Source organism: Miscanthus floridulus, chromosome 14 (assembly GCF_019320115.1).
Source record: "Miscanthus floridulus cultivar M001 chromosome 14, ASM1932011v1, whole genome shotgun sequence".
NCBI classification, from domain to species: domain Eukaryota; kingdom Viridiplantae; phylum Streptophyta; class Magnoliopsida; order Poales; family Poaceae; genus Miscanthus; species Miscanthus floridulus.
Window position 1 is genome coordinate 89772807 of NC_089593.1, and position 20002 is coordinate 89792808.

At 46.8% G+C, this 20002-nt stretch overlaps 2 protein-coding genes and 1 pseudogene across 3 annotated transcripts; 2 read left to right on the forward strand and 1 right to left on the reverse strand.

The window, feature by feature from the left end:
• The first annotated feature begins 5152 nt into the window (after positions 1 to 5152).
• On the forward strand, positions 5153 to 9562 carry LOC136506050 (E3 ubiquitin-protein ligase RSL1-like; annotated as a pseudogene).
• Positions 9563 to 13683: 4121 nt separating this feature from the next.
• Positions 13684 to 14897, forward strand: LOC136505881 (uncharacterized). Its single transcript, XM_066501014.1, has 3 exons — positions 13684 to 13791; positions 13891 to 14053; positions 14155 to 14897. The coding sequence occupies exons 1-3, from the start codon at positions 13684 to 13686 to the stop codon at positions 14241 to 14243; spliced, it is 360 nt and encodes a 119-aa protein (XP_066357111.1). The 3' UTR covers positions 14244 to 14897.
• A 2203-nt stretch (positions 14898 to 17100) lies between these two features.
• LOC136506051 (ras-related protein Rab5A-like) lies at positions 17101 to 19498 on the reverse strand. 2 transcript variants are annotated; one of them, XM_066501173.1, is made up of 4 exons: positions 19211 to 19498; positions 18810 to 18887; positions 18534 to 18701; positions 17101 to 17663 (listed from the first exon to the last, which is right to left on the reverse strand). In XM_066501173.1, exons 1-4 carry the CDS (start codon positions 19334 to 19336, stop codon positions 17577 to 17579), a joined length of 459 nt encoding a protein of 152 aa, XP_066357270.1. In that variant the 5' UTR covers positions 19337 to 19498; the 3' UTR covers positions 17101 to 17576. The 2 variants fall into 2 exon arrangements, with proteins under 2 accessions (XP_066357270.1, XP_066357271.1); XM_066501174.1 differs by lacking the exon at positions 17101 to 17663 and adding an exon at positions 18231 to 18366 and having other exon boundaries at positions 19211 to 19494.
• Positions 19499 to 20002: the final 504 nt, after the last annotated feature.

Here is a 20002-nt window from a genome sequence, read left to right on the forward strand (position 1 = left end):
GGTCGGTAGGCATCTGTCTACCCAAGACCGATGTGATGCTGGATATGGTGTTGATCTGCACCGGACAGTCTCAAAACAGGCGACGAAGATCAACCCAGAACTGTTAGATGAAGGAACAAAGTCCACATCATAAGACCTCCTCCAACTACCGCCACGCACATCCTAGTACATTGCTGCCGCGGGATTAGCCTACCTCTAATCCCTATCACAAGACCTCCTCCAACTACAACAAGGTAAACAGGAACTACGGAACCTGCCCGGGGGCTGCTCTACTTCACAAACTACCATGATTAGTGATCACAAAAGCTTCAACAGAATGTTCAATGGATGAAAGCAAGCACTCTGAGAGGGTATTTATAGACCAAAGGAGCGGTGCACATGGACTAGGAGTACCAACAAAATAAAACTAACAAAGGACACAGTAAAAAGACATGACTCAATAATAGAAGACTCAGGCGAGAGGGAACAGTACTCGAAGACAAGCATATTCAGAAGAATATACCGACACAGTACAACCCGTGAACAAAAGGCATTCAAACTCAACCATCACCATACAACTACGTCCGACAACAGCAGACTACCAGAGAATATACCAAAACACTGCTTCCGAGTTCTTCCTGAACAAAACAACCCGGATAAATGCTCGGGGGCTGCAAAAGGAGAGGTATACGGTTCTATTAAACAACTCAGATTCAAGACCCTCCAACTTTTTGTTCCAAATAGCAAGAGGCTCAGGGGCTACACTCAGTGAGTGCACTTTTTTTTTCAAAAAAGCGCACGTCACCGAGAAGACTTCTTCAAGACAAGACCCTCCGGCTCCTTGTTCCAAACATCAAGAGGCTTGGGGGCTACACCCAGATGAATGTATTTTTTCTTCAAAAAGCACGCACCACTCGGAGATCTCAGGAAGCGCTACATGGTTTCACTCAAGAAAGCACTCGGACGACGCTTGTTCCTACTCGACAAGACCTGAAGGAACAAGACGAGGCTTCCAGAACTCAACCATGAAGTGCTCGGGGGCTTGTCGGTACGGGACCCACAGGATACCCCGCAAGGAAGGAAGAAGACATAGTCCAATTAGGATTCTTCTCCTGTAATCTTAGTAGTAGTATTACTCTGTAATCCTACCAGGAACTCTTATTGTAAACCGACTAGGACTCTGACCCCCTGACTATATAAAGGAGGGCAGAGCTCCTTAGATCGAGAGTTCAACAGAGCAATTGTACACAACACAACACTTTACAATCAATCCAACGCGAAGGCAAACGCCGACTGGACGTAGGGCTATTACTCGATCAAAGATCGAGGGTCCGAACCAGGATAAATCGACTGTCTCTTGCGTTAACCGTCGAGTTCTGCATATGCCGAAGCCCGAACATACTGTCCCGGGTACCCCCGTGGCAGGCTATCGGTGGTCAAACATCGACAGTATGTTTCATCTGCTACGCTTTTAAAAGCAAGTCTACATTTCGAGTGGTTAGAGTGCTCGACACGTTTGTTTACACCCTTTCAGAAAAAAAATGTATCTACATCATGAGAGATTGTTGTGCTAGATACGGTTGTTGATATGTTCTAAGAAAAGCATATGTACATTATTACTACTAAACATGATTCTTAACACGTTTTTGAACATATCAAAAGCTACACCCCCATATAAGGCCTAAAAAGGCATATGATCCAAGCAAGTATATACGCTGGGAATATCCATTAGGCCATGTCTGTTTTATATTTTTAAATTTGGTTTTGCGAAAAATGAATATCAAATTAAAAAAAAATTGGTCTAGGAGCCATTAAAAATATTATAATCTTCCAAATAGATGTTAAAAACAAACACGACCCATTTACTTGTATTCGAAATTATATCTTTTGCAATTTTGAAATTAGTATTCTTCCAAAATATTATATTTGAGTTTTCGATTGAGCTGTTTAGCCAAAAAATATATTCCAAAAAAATTGAAAAAATTGTCTAAAATCATGATTTGGAAAGTTGAATTTAATCATGTAATTTCTTAGCATACATTCTCAAGTGAAATTCAAAGTTCCTTAATAAAGCGCATCATGAATTTAGACGATGGCGTGCTTTATTTAAAAACTTTTGAATTTGAAATGAACATGTATGCTAAAAAAAATTACATGATAAAATATTACTTTCCAAATTATGATCTTAGACGATTTTTCCCGGATTTCGCGAATACATTTTATGGCTAAAACGTTCAATAAAAACTCAAATATAGCATTTGGAAAGAACATTAATTTGATAACTTAGAATGACCAGGCTTGCTTTTTAAGATCTATGTTTGGAAGATATAATATTTTGTATGGCTCCTAGGTCATTTAAATAATAAAAGACTTTTTTTTAGTAAATTTTAGTACATACTAACTTCAGGTAAGCAGCCACGTTTCGCCAGTTCGCCTCCTCCCATCTAACAATCCTGATCAAGAAAACAATCTCTAGAACCTCTAGAACAGCCTCCTCCTTAGTGCGCCGCCTGCCGTTGCTGGTGCCCTTGTCTTCCCTGTGCAGCCGTCGGCCGTGGCACGGAGGTCATTGACTGCCTTGTACTCACTTGCGGCAATGGAGACGGCGACCAACCATGCCTCTGGTCATGGATCAATGACACTCGGCACAACACATAGAGAGACGTTGATCCCAGTGCTGGACGCTGGACGGCGGGCAGATGGCGCAGGTATCGACTGGTGAGATGCGTCGCCGCCGCATGGGTGTTGTGGTGGCTCCCACCTTCCGCCCAAGGCAGGGAGCAGCGGCGCCGGCAAGGCAGATCGTCTCGTTGCGTGAGCAACGAAGCCATGAGCGGGTGTAGGGGAGGAAGCCTGCAGAGCGGGGTGCTAACCTTTGCACAGCAGGTGCAGGAGCTGCAGATCAGGTGCAAGCCAAAGCCTGCATAGCTGGAGATGGGGAAATTTGAGCGTATAACTGGATGCAAGATTTGACTACTTTGAGCACTGCTAGACTGCATTAGGAGCTCTGCAGATAACCAGATATGAGCCAACTTGCACTTTGGGGGTCTACATAAGGAATTATGCACATAACCGGTAAGACCCATACTTCTAGATGACTAGGACGTCGATAAAGGCTCCGTTCGCATGTCCTTACATTCGGCTTAGATCCGTTTTTTTTTCATCCAGACCAGTATTTTTTCCTCACAAATTTGATTCATCCAGATTTCTCTAATTTTTTCTGAGAGAACGGGGCCAAACTTTGTGTTCGAGGTTTGAGAAGAAGAGGTGGTTGGGGTTGGGGGGCGTCGCCGTCACTGTACCTGCACCTGCACGCGTTTCATCCAGCCCGTTCCGTTCCACGGCGCCACGGGCCATGGCAAGGGCCGATGGGCCCAGCAATAACTGTCCTTCACCTGAGCTGTACCGACCTCCGTGGGCCCCTCGCATCCCAACGGAATCCCAATCAATCAATCAACCCACCGGCCACCGTCCAGCCATCCCAGGCTGCCAACCTCAGGCCTCAGCTGTTGCTGCCGTCCGGCTACTATTTTTTTTTTCATTTCTCACACAGCGTGACCTTGTAAAGTGCAATAAGAATATAGTACTCCCTCTAGATTTAAAAAAAAATATGTATCATTTGAGGAGACAATTAGTTTTAAATTTAATATATTTGATGATTTGTAATAAGTACTAGTATTCGATAAATCATGTAACATATATTTTTATAATATATCTATTTAAAGATATAGATGTTACATAATATTTTCTATAAATATGAGTAAGCCTCCCTCGCCTCATAGTAATATGTAGCTCATTTTGAATTCATATGCTTTCTTTCATTAAAATGGCTAAAGAAAAGTCTATACAATCAAGAACTGTGTAACTCTTGAAGAGTTTCTTTCTCTCTCTCAACGCATTTCTGGATCGAAACAATACATCACCCTCTAAGTTTTAGAGAACTAACCAATTATAGTTATGTAGGCTTTCAAAACCCTTGGTTTCCAAAATCGCTTGTTCGCTAGAAACATGAATGGAATAAACATATAAGGGTTTTACTTTCAATGAATTTGCATGCGTTAACATATCTGTCTGCTTATTTTCTCTCTTCATCCCCACACCGCCTCTCCCCCCCACGTTCCCCACTGCCGCTTCTTATCTAGCTAAGGCATCATGGCCTTGCAGCCGCCCACGACCCTAGGTATCCCTAATAACATGATCTAGCTTCTCGTGCGCCCCTTCCTCTGTCGCCTACCGGCCACCGGCTTTGGCGGAGTCGCTCCCATGCGTCATTTTCTCCTCCTAACGACGTCTCCGCTACCAGCTTGGCCTCTCCCATCTTCCCAGCCGCCACGCTCCACCAGTCTCCTCTGCCACCACCGCAAATTCGGCGTCCTCCCTGATGACCCTTCCAAGCTAGGAAACCATGAAAATCCCTTCCTCAATCCCTAAACTTTAACAATGGTGGACTTCATGGTCGTGGTGACGTCGGCATTTTTATCATTTTTTTTCTTGTTGTTTCTGTGTGCACACCCAAAGCTAAAAACATGCGCGTGCAGAACTAAGCATTTCGAACATGTAAAAGGTTTTACCTCACACAACCATTTTATATCATATTGGCTCTGTTTGGTTTCTACATACGCTCCTAAAATTTCTGTCACATCGAATGTTTAGACACATGCATGGAGTATTAAATATAAACTAATTACACAACTTACGACTAATTTATGAGACGAATCTTTTAAGCCTAATTAGTCAATGATTTGACAACATGGTGCTACAACTACATGTGCTAATGACAGATTAATTAGGTTTAAAAAAATCATCTCGCAAATTAGCCTTCATCTATGTAATTAGTTTTATAATTAATCTATATTTAATGCTCTTTATTAGTATCTAAACATTCGATGTAACATGAATTTTAGAATCGACTAAAGAACCATACATCCCATAATCCCTTAATAGTGCCTAATGTTGGAGGGGCAAAGCAGGAAATGTCTTTCCCCCTAAATGAACGAATGAGAAACAAATAGAAAAGTGAATCATTACAAAGTAAAAATAAATAAATAAAGTGAAAAAAGGAATGCAGTTATTATTTCCACGCCTTGACGAGCCAAGGAGTGCGAACAGCAATTACTGCTACTCTTGGCTTTAACGCCACTCTTCCATGCTCAATTCCCCAACGCCGGTCGCCGGTCCGGAGGAATAAATTCTTCGCCCACTGCCGCAAGAAAGGCACCTCCCCTCTTCTTCTCCTCTCCTCCCTTCACTTCACCGCCGCCGGGAAAGCAGCTTCCATTCCATCCTTGTCTCCACTTGCCCGCGATTCCTCTCATCACCCTCGGGGGAGAGGTTCGCTCGGCTCACTCACTCACTCTGGTGTATCCGCGGCGGCGGCGACTGGCGAGGCTCTCCACTCCACTCCGGTTCACTCCCTGGTGATTTCCCCTTCCCAGTCTCCCCTCTTTTGCGCGCAAGCGCGAGGTGAATTTGGGGTTTACGCCGATTGCTGCGCTCGGGAAGGAAGGAGAATCCTCGCATCTCTTCTCGGCCCGCGTTTTGGGTCTCATCTCTTGATGAGAAAAACCGCACCTTTTCGTGAATTTGCTGCTAGAATTTTGTGTGTCCTTGTGGCAACTGCTGGGTGTCCATAGATCTGCGTGTGTGGAGTTTCCGCAGAATTCGCGGCGGATGCGCCCGCGCGGAAATGCCTTCGTGTAATTTCTTTCCCGTTTCTTGGACTCTGACCGAGTGTTTGCCAGAATTAGATGGTCAATTGATTCACTCGCTGCAGCTTTTCTCGGAGGAAATTCCATATAATCCATGCCATTTCTTCTTCTTCTTGCAGAACCGGACCGTGCGTTGGTGAATTCTCGAGCTGCCGCCGTCACATATGAGGAACTGGAGAGTCGGGGAGAGCTCCAGCGTCTGGGTCAACTTGGTCGCGGTGCCGACCAACCTCGCCATCGCGGCCCTGGAATTCGCGCTCTGGAGCTCCGTCTGGTGCTTCCTGGCCGTCTCCTCCACCAATTTCTGAGCCGGGATCTTCTTCTCTTCTCGTGCTACTACTATTCCCGAGCACCGCGCCAAATCCGTGGAGCTGTCAGTGCAGTAGGCGACTGCTGTCGTGCCGGGGTAGTTGCGGCCAAGGGAACACGCCACCTTCTCCGAGTTGGAATTAGGTGCGGCCGTCCGCCTCAAAAGGGCTGGTTTGGTGGGAAACTTTCGCTCGCCTACTCGCTGCCTGCTTCGGTGGTCCTCACTCGGTGATGGGGATTGCTGGAATTGGGTTGGAAGAACATTCTGATTGAATTGGTTGAGGCGGTTCTGGTATCCATTGGTTGAGGATGGAGGAGAGGGTATTGTCGGAGGCAGGCGTGGCGAGGGGCGAGGATGACTTCAGGAGCTGTTGCGGGGACGAGGAAGAGTGGGAGGACACCGAGGAGTCGTTCACGGCCGGCGTCGCGAAGGGGGAGCTCGATGAGGCCTCGGTGCGCCTCTTCTTCAAGGGCGTGTCGAGCCCTGAGGCGGAGGGGAAGAAGCTGTCTGGGATCGGGGTCGTGATGGAGAGGTCGCCCGGTGTGCCTGTTCTTAAGGTGCAGAAGAAGCTGGATTTCTATGTCGAGGAGCTGGTGGCTGAGCACCTCGCGCTCATGGATGGGCTGCTTGTCGCGCTACAGAATGGGATCCGGAAGATTTTCGCCTTCACCAATTCGGAGAAGCTCTACTTTCAGGTAAGAAATTGGCGAAGCTAATGCATCTGGTTTCAGTCAGCATAATGTTTGTAGCAACGCTTTTTTTATACATATTAAAATTTATATCGCCTTGTTCTTCAAGCATATCAACGAAATTATGCACTTCATATCTGCAGATTTCATAGGCTCAATTGTAACTCTAAATGACTGAAAATACGCCCTTTAGGAAATCTTGATTCCATATTGTTTAACAGAGAGTGGCTGTGAACCAAGGCCTCAATGCCTCATTCAGCTTTCAAGTGTGCATACCATTTTTCTATGCTCTTTTTTTTTGGCAGCGAATAGAAACATTACTCTTAAGGTGGTTGAATTCTTGCCTATAGTAGTTGTATTTTGATTTTTTCACCTCTTAGTGAATCCATATTGGTCAATTAACCATTCAAGTAGGCATAGCAGATAACTACCCCCAGCTGGCAAGTTCAATGTCTAATTGGTTATATGTACACATATTGCATGTTGCTGGTTCAACATTGTATGTTGAGTCTTTATGCTGGAAAACAAACTGAAATGAAATGAGACAGTCAAATGCTCGAATAGCGGAGAATATGCAGGGACTTGCAGCTGTACACACTCCATATATTGCTGTATGTCTTCTGCAGTTTTATATGCTATTAAAACTTTTGGTCATAAAGCATAGATTGCCCGCTGACAATCATGCTATTTTGGTTCAATTGCCTCATTTTCTTCCTGTTGTGTATATGTATCAAAATGAAATCTGTTCATCCTTTGATAACTCAACATGTCCCTTTTTCTTGTCTTTTTTTTGTGCTGACAGATAGCAGAAGCTGAAATTCTTGAAGACCAGCTTTTGGTAGCTTTAGGACACAGGATTCTTGAACTGGTGGATAAGTTGGAAGACTTTGATTTGATATTGCTTCCGAGCTTTGAACTCGAGAGGCCCTTGCAGTTAGCCAAAGAAGCTATAGGCATCAGATATCTATCTCCCTATGAGGTTTGTACCTGCCCGATTTGCCGTGAGGAGAAACTAGGTTCTCAGATGATCAAGGCAGGTTGTTCTCACACATATTGCTATAATTGCCTGACTGGGTATGTTGAAGAGAAGCTGCTGACCTCAAAGCTGCCTATAAGGTGTCCACAATTAAGGTGTAAATATATTATTTCCGCTAGTGAGTGTAAGTCATTCCTTCCAGTTAGCAGCTATGATTCCCTGGAGAGAGCATTTGCAGAAGCTGGCACCTCAGAAATGGAAAGATTTTATTGTCCCTTTCCAAATTGTTCAGTGCTGTTAGACCTTAGTCAGCACTTCTCTAGGGCAAGTTCATCAAGCCAGTCAGATCTCAGTTGTATCGAGTGCCCAGAATGCCATAGAGATATATGCATCAACTGTGGAGTGCCATGGCACATCATGATGGGCTGTGATGAGTACCAGAGCTTGCCTGCTGAGGAAAGAGATGCTGGAGACCTATCTTTGCATCGGCTTGCACAGAACAATCGGTGGAGGCGTTGTCAAAGATGTCGACGTATGATTGAACTAACACAGGGCTGCTTCCATATGACTTGCTGGTATGCTCTGTGTATATCTACATCCTCTGATGCATGTATGATATACTATCTGAGGAAAACTAGACAGTTTATGCATAGAACTAAGCTGCCCTGTTGTCTTAATGAATAACCAGTACTTATTTCCTTGTCTCCTTAGTTTTGTCAAAAGTATCCAACTCCTGAACTGAGGTAATCCAAATGCTAGTGATTAGTGACCCAGAAAAGATGATTATGTTTTAAAAGTACAGTAAACATTCCTGATTTTCTTTGACTACTAATTCAATATTGATAGTTGTCCAAAATAAAAGGAAATGTGTTAGGTAGTTATATTGTGTCAGTCCGCCATGTTCTCACATTTCTGTGAAAGGTATGGTTGCTTACATGAAAATCGTTCATATTCAGTTCGGATTGTGCAGTTGGTCTTCCATATTCTGGTTCCCAAAAACGACACTGCAAATTTTTGCATGATATAAGAAGAAACAAAACTTGTAGCTGATTGAGTATGGGACCATGATCATGTTTCTCTACTCTAGTATTCTGTTTGTATTGGGCATATCGGGATTCGGCCACTGTGCTGCTTTTAAGTAGTGAAACATGTTTTGTGTTGTGGTCACACAGATGGCCATTGCCATTAAAATGCATGTACTAAAAAGATTGTTCATTCATAAATACATGTGCTACTCTTTTATCTTGGTGCTAAACATCACTTGTGCAGGTGTGGCCACGAGTTCTGCTACTCCTGCGGTGCTGACTATGCTAGTGGTGTACAAACATGCCAATGCATGTTCTGGGACGATGAAGCCATGGAGGCCTCCTCCGCTGAGCGATCCACCCAAGCAGCATCCTGAGATCTGGGCATGGGACACGTTCGACTGCATGCCGACCGCCGTGGAGGGGTACTCGGAGCAGGAAAGGGCGCAGCTGGCGCTCATCCAGAGGTTCCTCGCGGGGGGGTTTAGCCTGGGAGACAACCACAACCACAACGACAACCCCAACCCCTGCCAGTCGCCGCCCCGCTGCGCCGACTCGTACATCGTTGACACCATGAAGGACCTCCACCAGCTCCCGTGGCTCGAGCGGTTCGTGTCGGTGATCAGCGACACCTACAACGATGATTACATCCAGTGAAGAGGAGACAGTTATAGATAGCAGTAAAGAAAACGGCACGTACTGAGTTCTCCGTTCAGAATAATAATAATATAGTTTCCATTCCCCTGACGATAATTGACGCAGGGGAAAATGATATGTTTTCGTCATAAATACACTGGTGTTGTTTCCCCATTGTATGGTAACCTTTGGTGTTGGTGCATCAGCAAAAGAGTTCTTCACTTACCAGTCTGCACTTATGATCCTGTTCTTTTCTTTTTCGAGTAAGCAACATATATTTTGGAGCTTTCTGAACTTCCCTATGTTGTATTAAATCAGCAGCAAGAGCAACTGCCTTGTTGATGCCTGTCGTTCTTTCACATGAGTCGCACTATTATGTTCTGTTGACGAAGGTTTTACTTTTATGTCGGTGATGAATAGCATACGATATTTTGGTTTGCTGGGCGCCATAGTTTTCAACGTCAGATAGCTCCGAGCAATGGGTCTATTCGCAAAGGTGCACGCAATCTTCAGAAATAAGAAGACAAAATAAAGATAAGGCTGTGGTGCCCCCATTATTATGCATACAAAGCTTTTAGGATCCAACCAGTTATGAATCCAGATTGATCTCCTGTTCATTCAAACTTCAAGGTGAATTTTCACTGCAGTTAGCTTGCATGGCTACTGGAGCCAAATTGTACTCGATTCAAGAACTACAGGGATTAATTAGAATAACCTCAGCTGTTTGGGCGGTCGATAGCTCGGTTTAGGCTGGTTAGTCTAAACAGTTGTGCACATTGCCTTGACTCCATGGCTTGATGTGGTATGTGGAGTGACCACAACAAGCTTGTCATTGGACGAGAAGACACTCATTCGTAGAGAGAAGAGAAGAGAACCTAAGGTGTGGTGAACACAAGCTGAAGGGAATGGTGAGGATAGCCACAGCCCTATGATAACAGCCACAAACAAATCCATCTCCTTTGGGCCGCGATCTCCGCGGGCTGTAAACACTGTGTCCCGAGGGCCGAGGCCAGGCCTGTTCGGTTGAGCTCGCTGCGGCTGCCAGCTGCAGCAGCATCTGCCATCCACCAACGGTTGTAGCAGCTGCAGAAAAGAAAAGAAAAACTGCGTGAAGCTGGTTCAGCAGCAGCCATGGGCCATGGCATGCCCCCGCTCTCCTCGGCGGCCGTCGCATCAGCCCGCTCCTCTCAGGTAAAGATTTCTCCCCGGATCTCGATTCCCTGGCGGGCGGCCGGCCGGCGCTGACCGAGTGGCTATGCTGCAGGGGAGAAGCCGGCGAGGGCGGAGGACGATGTCGTGCCCATCGCCACGGAGCTCGAGCGGTAGGAGCTCGATGCCGAGCCTCAGGTCAGGTGAGCCGGTCCGGTCCTTTCTCGGGGCTCCGTTGGGGGGTTTTGAGTGGAGGCGCTGGGCCGCGTCCGCGAGGGCGCCGCCATTATCCGCTCCAGGGGGAGGCCGGCACGAGCAGCGTCGTTGAGCTGTGCGGCACGGGCGCTCTGTCAGGGGCGACGGACGTTCGCGCGCTCCGCGGCAGGGTCGACGATTACGATGTCTTCGCCTACCCCAAGGGCATCGCCTCCCCTTCATCCATTAGGCCGCGGGGGAGTGTCCACGCCCCACCACACTCGTGCTGTAAGATTGACGGAGTCTTCGTTGGCTTCAGCATCTTCAAAATCTGTGAAGACCATCACGGCTGCTGTTCAACTGGCCTTTAACCCAAAGGGATGATCCAACTTTGGCTGCGCAACACTTAGACAAGGTGTTCGACTATATGTCACAACAGGTGAGTTAAAAAGCTTCAATTTGTCTTCCATGATAGCTACCACTACCATGCCACAATTGCATTTGTTCAATCCGACCAGCCTTGTTAGGGGTGTAGTCCTTCGGCAGATTTGGGGCAATTTTGTTTTCTGCAATGCATATTGTGACAACCATCTTGCATACATTTATGTAGGTGCATATGGAACATTCTTGCATTGTATTCAGCCGTACTAAGTTGCATGCACCGACCAGTTCAACCCAAAAACTTAAGCTGATGGGGAGGGGATGGGGCAATAAACTTATATTCCAACACTTCCCCCTCACGTGGAGGCTCCCTCAGACCTCAGACGTAGAATAGGAGCGAGCAACAATTATTTTTTAATTGCGCTAACTAGGATTTGAACTCGAGACCTCTGGCTTTGATACCATATTAAGTCGCATGCACCGACCAGTTCAACCCAAAAGCTTAAGCTGATGAGGAGGGGTGGGCAATTAACTTATGTTCCAACAAGTCGTTCTGTTCAGTGGGATGGAATGCTTTCATTTCACTGTCAAATGTTTGTGCCAATCTGTATGTTCATTTGAGGTAGCATAAACTCATGTAGAGAGGACAATGCCTCATTCCAACGGCAAGGTATATTCTTTGGCATTCTAGACTGCACACGAGGGTTCAGACAACTGGCATAATGAACCAGCTGGTTCACTGTAATCAAACCCGGAACAGGTTCCTAAATTTTAGCCAGACCATGCCCTAAACCACACCCATCCCATTTGATCTGTCAATTTGTGAGACCCCTAAGATAAGAGGTATACCAACACAGTTTACCACCTTGCACTTAAGCTCTAAAGATTCATTTCTATGCACTTTGCACAGCAGTATAGAAATATTGAAGTGCTACCCTGAGCCAATGAATGGCCTACCTAATGATAACATATGCTCCACAATTCCCAGTCATATTGTCGATTTGTTTTATTGCTAGATATTAGATACTCTCCTGACCTGCAATGTTAGACTTAAAGATGTCCTGTTTTGATGAAGCCATCTGTTTTTTACCAATAAAAAAAACTGGTTTTGATATTTAATGGCACATGTTGATGCAGGCAACTCCATATTTTGAAATTTTTGATAAATCTTATCTAATGTTAGAACTTACAAAACTACTATTCTCTTTCTTGGTTTCCTCTATTTTGGGGAAATGACCTATCCTGTTTGCCTGAGTTCCTTCTACCAACCCTGCCAAAATTCTCCAACTGGGAATATTGGTTTGCAGGCAACTGTTTGTATTTCAAGTAATGTGTTGCCATGTCATTTCTCTAATCAATCTGTTAATGTCTCCTATTACTGTTCTTTAGATGCTACATAGGCAATGGGGTGCTGGTTGGAATATTTTGGCCTTCCTGCGGACAACAAAACCAGAGCAAAGGATAAGGTAGGATAATCAACATTGCTGTAAACCTGCAAGCTAAACACTGAAGATCCAAAGCAAGGATTTCTTTTCTGGCTTGATGAAGCTGTAAATTCTTACTTTGTTGTGCCAAATCTGCAGTTGTCCTAATGCATTGTGATACCTGTTCCATTGTAGTCCAAAATGGCGTACAAATCCATCAGCAAATATCATACAATGAAGCTCGGGATCAACTGCTGCCCGCATGGCTGAAGATTATATCTATGGATGATGGGCGTCATTAAGTAATAGGTACTAATTTTCTTGACATGGATGGATCATTCTCAACCTGCATCTCCATTCCGAGTCTTGCCAAAAGGCTTGATCTCGCACCTAATTGGAAACTGATATATGAAGGATATTATCCATCCCAACTTTACATCGTTTGACAATTATTGTTTGAAAGGAACTTAATGACTCCCTTTCTCATATTTTGTTGAATTGATTAGAGGTCCTAAAGCGTAATTTAAGAACAAAGTTAATTTCTTAATTGCTTCTAGTTCTGTTGCATGAACATGTTCTTGACATAGTTATGTTTACAGTATACATTCCACTTTGGAGATGAGCCATTATATTTTCTTGCTACTTGCTCACAAAAAATATGGCATAAATTTACAATTTGTTCAGACACCTCATCACAATGAAGACTTTTTGTTATGTCCTTGTTTTCGCTGCATGGATGGCTTTCTTGTTACAATCTGGTTTCAGTTTCTTTTATTCCCATCCTTTTTTTTCATTTACTCTGATTGACATTACTGTTTTTGTTATTATATGCTTTTATTTATTTAGAATAGGCTTCACCTGCTAGCTTGTTTTTCACCTCATGTAATGCACTGGAAGACACATTGGCCTAACACTTCATAAGCCTTCCCCTAGAATCCTCATCAGTGATGTCTTCCTCATAGTTCAGAGTCAGTCGATCACGTCTTCTCTCTGACCACAGATATTGGTTTCAGAATTATGACAGCCTCGTGACAAATATGGCATGAAAGGAGGTTGTGTCTGTCACCACATCAGCAAGCATAGCTGATGGGAGGATTTGTCTATACCTCTGCAATGACAGGTGCAACTACAATGGAAACAAAAGGGCCATCAAATGTACTTACCAGGATTAGAAAAAATCTCTCTCGGCGTGCCGATACCCGATCGATGATATGGAGCCCCTCCCTCTCGGCGTGCCGATACCCGTGACGATCGCCGTGCCGCGCCACCTGGCGAGTAACGGCGACGGGTTCGTCTTCCTTATCGAGGCCACCTGCGAGGTGATTTCCCTATTTCTCGTGCACTTAGGGTTTGTTGCTCGGTGGGTTGGGGGGCGATCTGATTCATCGAATTGCAATTGATTGAATCCTTGCGCGTAGCTGTACACCCCCGTGGCCGCGGCTCACGTCCGCGATGTTATCGTCGCCACGGCTCAACAAGCTGCCAAGGCGGAGATGGTACAGGGCGGCTGGAAGTACGAATCTATCAACCAAGGGCTGGACCAAGGGTTGGGAGACGAAGCGATTTGCAGAACGTGTCATGGTTTGTGTTCTGTTCCTGCCTTTCTTAATTTCTTCAACATAGCATGCAGCGACAGGCAACAGTAACGGGGATTAACACCTTACACCTCTCTCTGTGTGTAGGAAAGGATGGTGTCCTCTACAACATCCTTCGGGGACAGCTCGATGACCGTCGACTTCACAAAGTATTTCGTCACCACCGCGCGGCTTGAGCCAGCAGCCACCCTGGCCTTCGCCGCCACCCAGTCCCAAGACCCTACCATGTCACTCGTGGCCACGTCCTTTGCTGAGCTGGTCCGCCAGATCAACATGGACGTCGCCCGCCCGAGGACGACGCGGGAGAGGGTGTAAGAGGCATCAAAAGTAACGAGCGACTTCGCCAAGGTCTACGGCACCAACAAACCAGTGCCACCCCCCAGGTGGATCCTCAGCCTGCTCCATGCCGTCCTCGTCGTGGCGCTTCTGCTGCCGATTTGTCTGGTCGTCTACAACCACCTCTTTCCTGAACAATGGGCTGCCCAAAAAGACGTCCGTGGTTGCAGACTATGTGAACAGCTTCATATACCAGACCTCTGGAGGCATCTTAGGCGAGACCATGGTTCAGAAGCAGCAGACGGTGATCGCCGAGGCACAGCGGCAGAAGTGGGCGGAGGAGCGGAAGAAGATGGACGAGGCAGGAGCGCTAGAGGAAAGTGGTGGAGCGGAAGAAGACCATGGTTACTCTCTCGCAGAGCGCCTCATGACCCTGTGGGAGCGCATCCTCTATCGGACCAGCGTCGGCGATCGCCGCTTCGAGCGTTACCGGCGCCCATAGTCCAACTTCCTTTACTGGTATCTGGTGCGTCAAAACAGTTCGAATGCTTCTGGTTTCAGAGAGTAGCTTAACATGGGTGGAACTTAAAACGTCTTTTTGTGTGCGATGGACATCTGTTTTTTGGAAGAGAACCTGATCTCTTTGGTTCCTGAATGAAACGATTTCTTCTGCCTTTGCTGGATGTCTGGGATTCTGACCCTGAGCAATGGCTGGCATATTTTTTCTTTCAGTGTTTCTCATAATGTGTTGTGCTGCTTTCTTTTGTGAGAAACACTGAAAGAAAAAATATGCCAGCCATTGCTCAGGGTCAGAATCCCAGACATCCAGCAAAGGCAGAAGAAATCGTTTCATTCAGGAACCAAAGAGATCAGGTTCTCTTCCAAAAACCAGATGTCCGTCGCACACAAAAGGACGTTTTAAGTTCCACCCATGTTAAGCTACTCTCTGAAACCAGAAGCATTCGGACTGTTTTGACGCACCAGATACCAGTAAAGGAAGTTGGACTATGGGCGCCGGTAACGCTCGAAGCGGCGATCGCCGACGCTGGTGCGGTAGAGGATGCGCTCCCACGGGGTCATGAGGCGCTCTGCGAGAGTAACCATGGTCTTCTTCCGCTCCTCCACTTTCCTCTTGCGCTCCTCCTCGGTCATCTTCTTCCGCAAACAGTTCGAATGCTTCTGGTTTCAGAGAGTAGCTTAACATGGGTGGAACTTAAAACGTCTTTTTGTGTGCGATGGACATCTGTTTTTTGGAAGAGAACCTGATCTCTTTGGTTTCTGAATGAAACGATTTCTTCTGCCTTTGCTGGATGTCTGGGATTCTGACCCTGAGCAATGGCTGGCATATTTTTTCTTTCAGTGTTTCTCATAATGTGTTGTGCTGCTTTCTTTTGTGAGAAACACTGAAAGAAAAAATATGCCAGCCATTGCTCAGGGTCAGAATCCCAGACATCCAGCAAAGGCAGAAGAAATCGTTTCATTCAGGAACCAAAGAGATCAGGTTCTCTTTCAAAAACCAGATGTCCGTCGCACACAAAAGGACGTTTTAAGTTCCACCCATGTTAAGCTACTCTCTGAAACCAGAAGCATTCGGACTGTTTTGATGCACCAGATACCAGTAAAGGAAGTTGGACTATGGGCGTCGGTAACGCTCGAAGCGGCGATCGCCGACGCTGGTGCGGTAGAGGATGCGCTCCCACGGGGTCATGAGGCGCTCTGCGAGAGTAACCATGGTCTTCTTCCGCTCCTCCACTTTCCTCTTGCGCTCCTCCTCGGTCATCTTCTTCCGCTCCTCCGCCCGCTGCGCCTCGGCGATCACCCTCTGCTGCTTCTGAACCATGGTCTCGCCAAAGATGCCTCCAGAGATCTGGTATATGAAGTTGTTCACATAGTCTGCAACCACGGCGTCTTTTTGGGCAGCCCATTGTTCAGGAAAGAGGTGGTTGTAGACGACCAGACAAATCGGCAGCAGAAGCGCCACGATGAGGACGGCATGGAGCAGGCTGAGGATCCACCTGGGGGGTGGCACTGGTTTGTTGGTGCCGTAGACCTTGGCGAAGTCGCTCGTTACTTTTGATGCCTCTTCCACCCTCTCCCGCGTGGTCCTCGGGCGGGCGACGTCCATGTTGATCTGGCGGACCAGCTCAGCAAAGGACGCGGCCACGAGTGACATGGTAGGGTCTTGGGACTGGGTGGCGGCGAAGGCCAGGGTGGCTGCTGGCTCAAGCCACATGGTGGTGACGGAATACTTTGTGAAGTCGACGGTCATCGAGCTGTCCCCGAAGGATGTTGTAGAGGACACCATCCTTTCCTGCACACAGAGAGAGGTGTAAGGTGTTAATCCCCGTTACTGCTGCTGTCGCTGCATGCTATGTTGAAGAAATTAAGAAAGGCAGGAACAGAACACAAACCATGACACGTTCTGCAAATCGCTCCGTCTCCAAACCCTTGGTCCAGCCCAAGTTGATAGACTCGTACTTCCAGCTGCCCTGTACCATCTTCGCCTTGGCAGCTTGTTGAGCCGTGGCGACGATAACATCGCGGACGTGAGCCGCGGCCATGGGGGTGTACAGCTGCGCGCGAGGATTCAAGCAATTGCAATTCGATGAATCAGATCACCCACCGAGCAACAAACCCAAACCCTAACTGCACGAGAAATAGGGAAATCACCTCGGATAGGCACTCGCAGGTGGCCTCCATAAGGAAGACGAACCTGTCGCCGTTACTCGCCAGGTGGCGCGGCACGGGTATCGGCACGCCGAGAGGGAGGGGCTCCATATCCTCGATCGGGTTCCGGGGGAACGGGCCAAGCCCCACCCGCTCCTCGCGGCCCCCGCCGACGGCGGAGTCATCGACCCTGTTGGTGTCGCTGTCGCCAAATCTCTATTCCCCACCAAATCCTAGCCTCTGCCGGTGTTCCGCGTATGGCGTATCGAAGCCTGGCGACAAGGATTTGGGGCCCTGCGGCTTATGCTCTCCGCCGGCACCCGGGCCCTGTCGTTCCGCGGCCGCCACCGGCTACGGCGGCGTAGTCTCGGTTTGTCGGCACCATCCGCAATCAGGTTAATTACAGCGCCCGCCTCCCATCCCTCCCGTGTATTCATCGCTGGCCCAGTGCGCCCGCCTTCCACGCCCTCGCCTTAGCATCGTAGTCCCGTTCCGGGCTCGTCTGACCATCGCCGTCCAGAAGGCCAGATCCCAGAGGCGTCGTCCATCACCGCTGCTGCTCTGTCCTATTCTGTATCTTTTGCAATCCAACCATCGTTTGGCCCAGGCCATTCTCCATCTCTCCATCGGCCCACCGGCTCCATTAAAATGTTCTGGATAATAATGGAGTTGGATGAGATCGACTAGAATTTACTTACATGAAACCGTCTGGCCCCGGATTTCCGGATTTGGTATGGTTCTTAGACCATTACCACGTTTACCTTCTGGAGCATCCATTTTGAAGTTTTAGGAAGCTTGATTACTGAAAAAGCCAAATAGATTCTGAAAACAAACCACTTTGTTTTGATTAGAGTAGCATTGGCCTTCCATCTTTATACAGCACACTGGTTACAGCACACTGGTGGAACTGTACGAGAATTTCGTTTTTATTGTGGAGTTCATTATTTATGAGATAATTTTCCCTATGGTCCTGTAACAGCTTTGATATGGACTGGAGTCTTTTATTAGTCCCTAATAAATTGTGGATTAGGATGTAATGATTTTTTTGGCCATTTCCACATATAGTTAATGAGATAATTTATTCTTTTGATTTATTAATTTAATCTTGTTATTTCATCTAGAGGTCATAGCAGTGGAGCAGAACGCAATATTTTAGTTTCCAGATGAATGTTATATATGATTATGTTTGACAATTTATCTGAAGTCCAAAAAATGGCTCATGCATAAATAGTTGATTTCCTTTCTGATTTCACCTTCGTGTCAATAGCAGTACAACAATAGGGGTAATTTTGTTACCAGATGAAATGCTATAAATGATTATGCCTACCTATTCTTGGAGTTCCAGATGATCTTGATCTATAAGTATAATTAGTAAAACTACATTATAATTCATGAAGGATCTTGACATGGAGATGCTTTAAGTCCCATGGTTGCTCTTGGACTCTTGATTGAAAAAGTTTCGACTCCTGTGCAACGCACGGGCAAAATCTTAGTGAGAGAGGAGTTGGTGATGTCGTACTAACCGCATTGGTGATGTCGTAGACAACTATGGCAGCCGCAGCGCCGCGGTAATACATGGGAGCCAAGCTGTGGTACCGCTCCTGCCCCGCCGTGTCCCATATCTCGAACTCCACCGTCTCGTCGTTAACCGCCAGAGTCTGCGAGAAGAAAGCTGCGCCGATGGTTGATTCCTGGAGCCAAATGAAGCAACACATTCAAGCACCCACTATGTATCACGAACCTCCTGAATTCAGACACAATCCACATTTGAAAGAATTTGAAGTGATATGGAACCTCACCTGGAACTCGACGAACTGGCCTTTCACAAACCGGAGGACCAGGCTGGACTTGCCGGCGCCCACGTCCCCAAGAAGAACCTGGCGATAAAATCCAACCGAGCAGAGGAAGAGGAAGCAAGCGCGTGTCAGCATCCGCATAGCTCAAAGTCGCCGTACGAAACAACAAACCCTAACTAACGGAAAAGGAAAGGAAAAGAAAAGAAAAGATGCGATCTTGAAATGATCGCTGCAATGTCTATCTGCCCCCTCTCAAGAAACCCCAAGAGGGAACTCCCAGGCCGCCATTCCAATAGCGGAGGGGCGACACCTCCGGCTGGTAGATGACTGAAATCCAGACTCGAAACCGAGAGGAACGGTACATGTGCGCTCGAAATCGAGGGTTCGGGGTGGGGATTGCTCACCAGCTTGGCGTTGCGGATCTTGTTGCCGCCGGCGGTGGCCGCCATCGAGCGAATCACAGTTTGGGATCGGAGCAGACGCCGGAGGGAGAGAGGGAGGGACTCTGGTGGAATTGGATGGGTAATCATGCGCGTACAGGCGACGGAGCGAGCAAGAATCTGGGAGCTCCTCTCTTCCGTATCCCCCCTGTGCTGATTGCTGAACCAAAAAGGAATCGGGAGATGCTAGAAGGTGTGGTTTTTGTTAGCGTGCCGTTCCGCGTGGTGTGGTTTTTGTTAGCGTGCCGTGTTGGCTCCTCTCCTCTGCTTTTTTGCTACCGCGTCTCCTTCTGGATTTTTGGCTGGCTGATGAAGCAATAAGCAGCATTGCGACTCTTTTTTCCTAATCCGATTCCATCCCTAGTTTATTTCGTAATTGCGTACGTGGTCTTTGACCGGTGCACATGCTAGTGTATGAATGCGAGTCAAACTCTGGTTTCAGGCTCTAGTCTAGCCACCTTGGCATGGCTTCTGGAGAGCTGAAATTGATGTCAGATACTATAATGATTTTTTCTTCACTATAATAACTTTACAAACTTTCTTTGTTTTGGATGGAAGTTCTCTTCTAAAATGTCGCTGCAAAGAGCATTGCTTCTAAAATATAGCAGCCGGGTGGCCCATGTTGCTTTTGTTTGTTTGTTTGTATAGGTAGCTTTTTAGAGTTATTATCTGCTTATTTCTGTAAAATTCTCAACTTCCAAACACACCCTCTTGTCAGTTCACTGGAGAAAAAATGCCTCTTATTGTCGCCAGGTA

Bases quoted from the DNA above. Each gene is read 5' to 3' on its own strand.
- LOC136506051 (XM_066501173.1), bottom strand. From the start codon at position 19,336: ATGATTACCCATCCAATTCCACCAGAGTCCCTCCCTCTCTCCCTCCGG. The intron at 18,702-18,809 runs GTGAGGTTCCAT...ATTTGGCTCCAG, and splicing joins GCCAGTTCGTCGAGTTCCAG to GAATCAACCATCGGCGCAGC. The intron at 17,664-18,533 runs GTTAGTACGACA...ATTATTATCCAG, and splicing joins TCTACGACATCACCAATGCG to AACATTTTAATGGAGCCGGT.
- LOC136505881 (XM_066501014.1), top strand. From the start codon at position 13,684: ATGGAGCCCCTCCCTCTCGGCGTGCCGATACCCGTGACGATCGCCGTG. The intron at 13,792-13,890 runs GTGATTTCCCTA...CCTTGCGCGTAG, and splicing joins TTATCGAGGCCACCTGCGAG to CTGTACACCCCCGTGGCCGC. The intron at 14,054-14,154 runs GTTTGTGTTCTG...CTCTGTGTGTAG, and splicing joins GATTTGCAGAACGTGTCATG to GAAAGGATGGTGTCCTCTAC.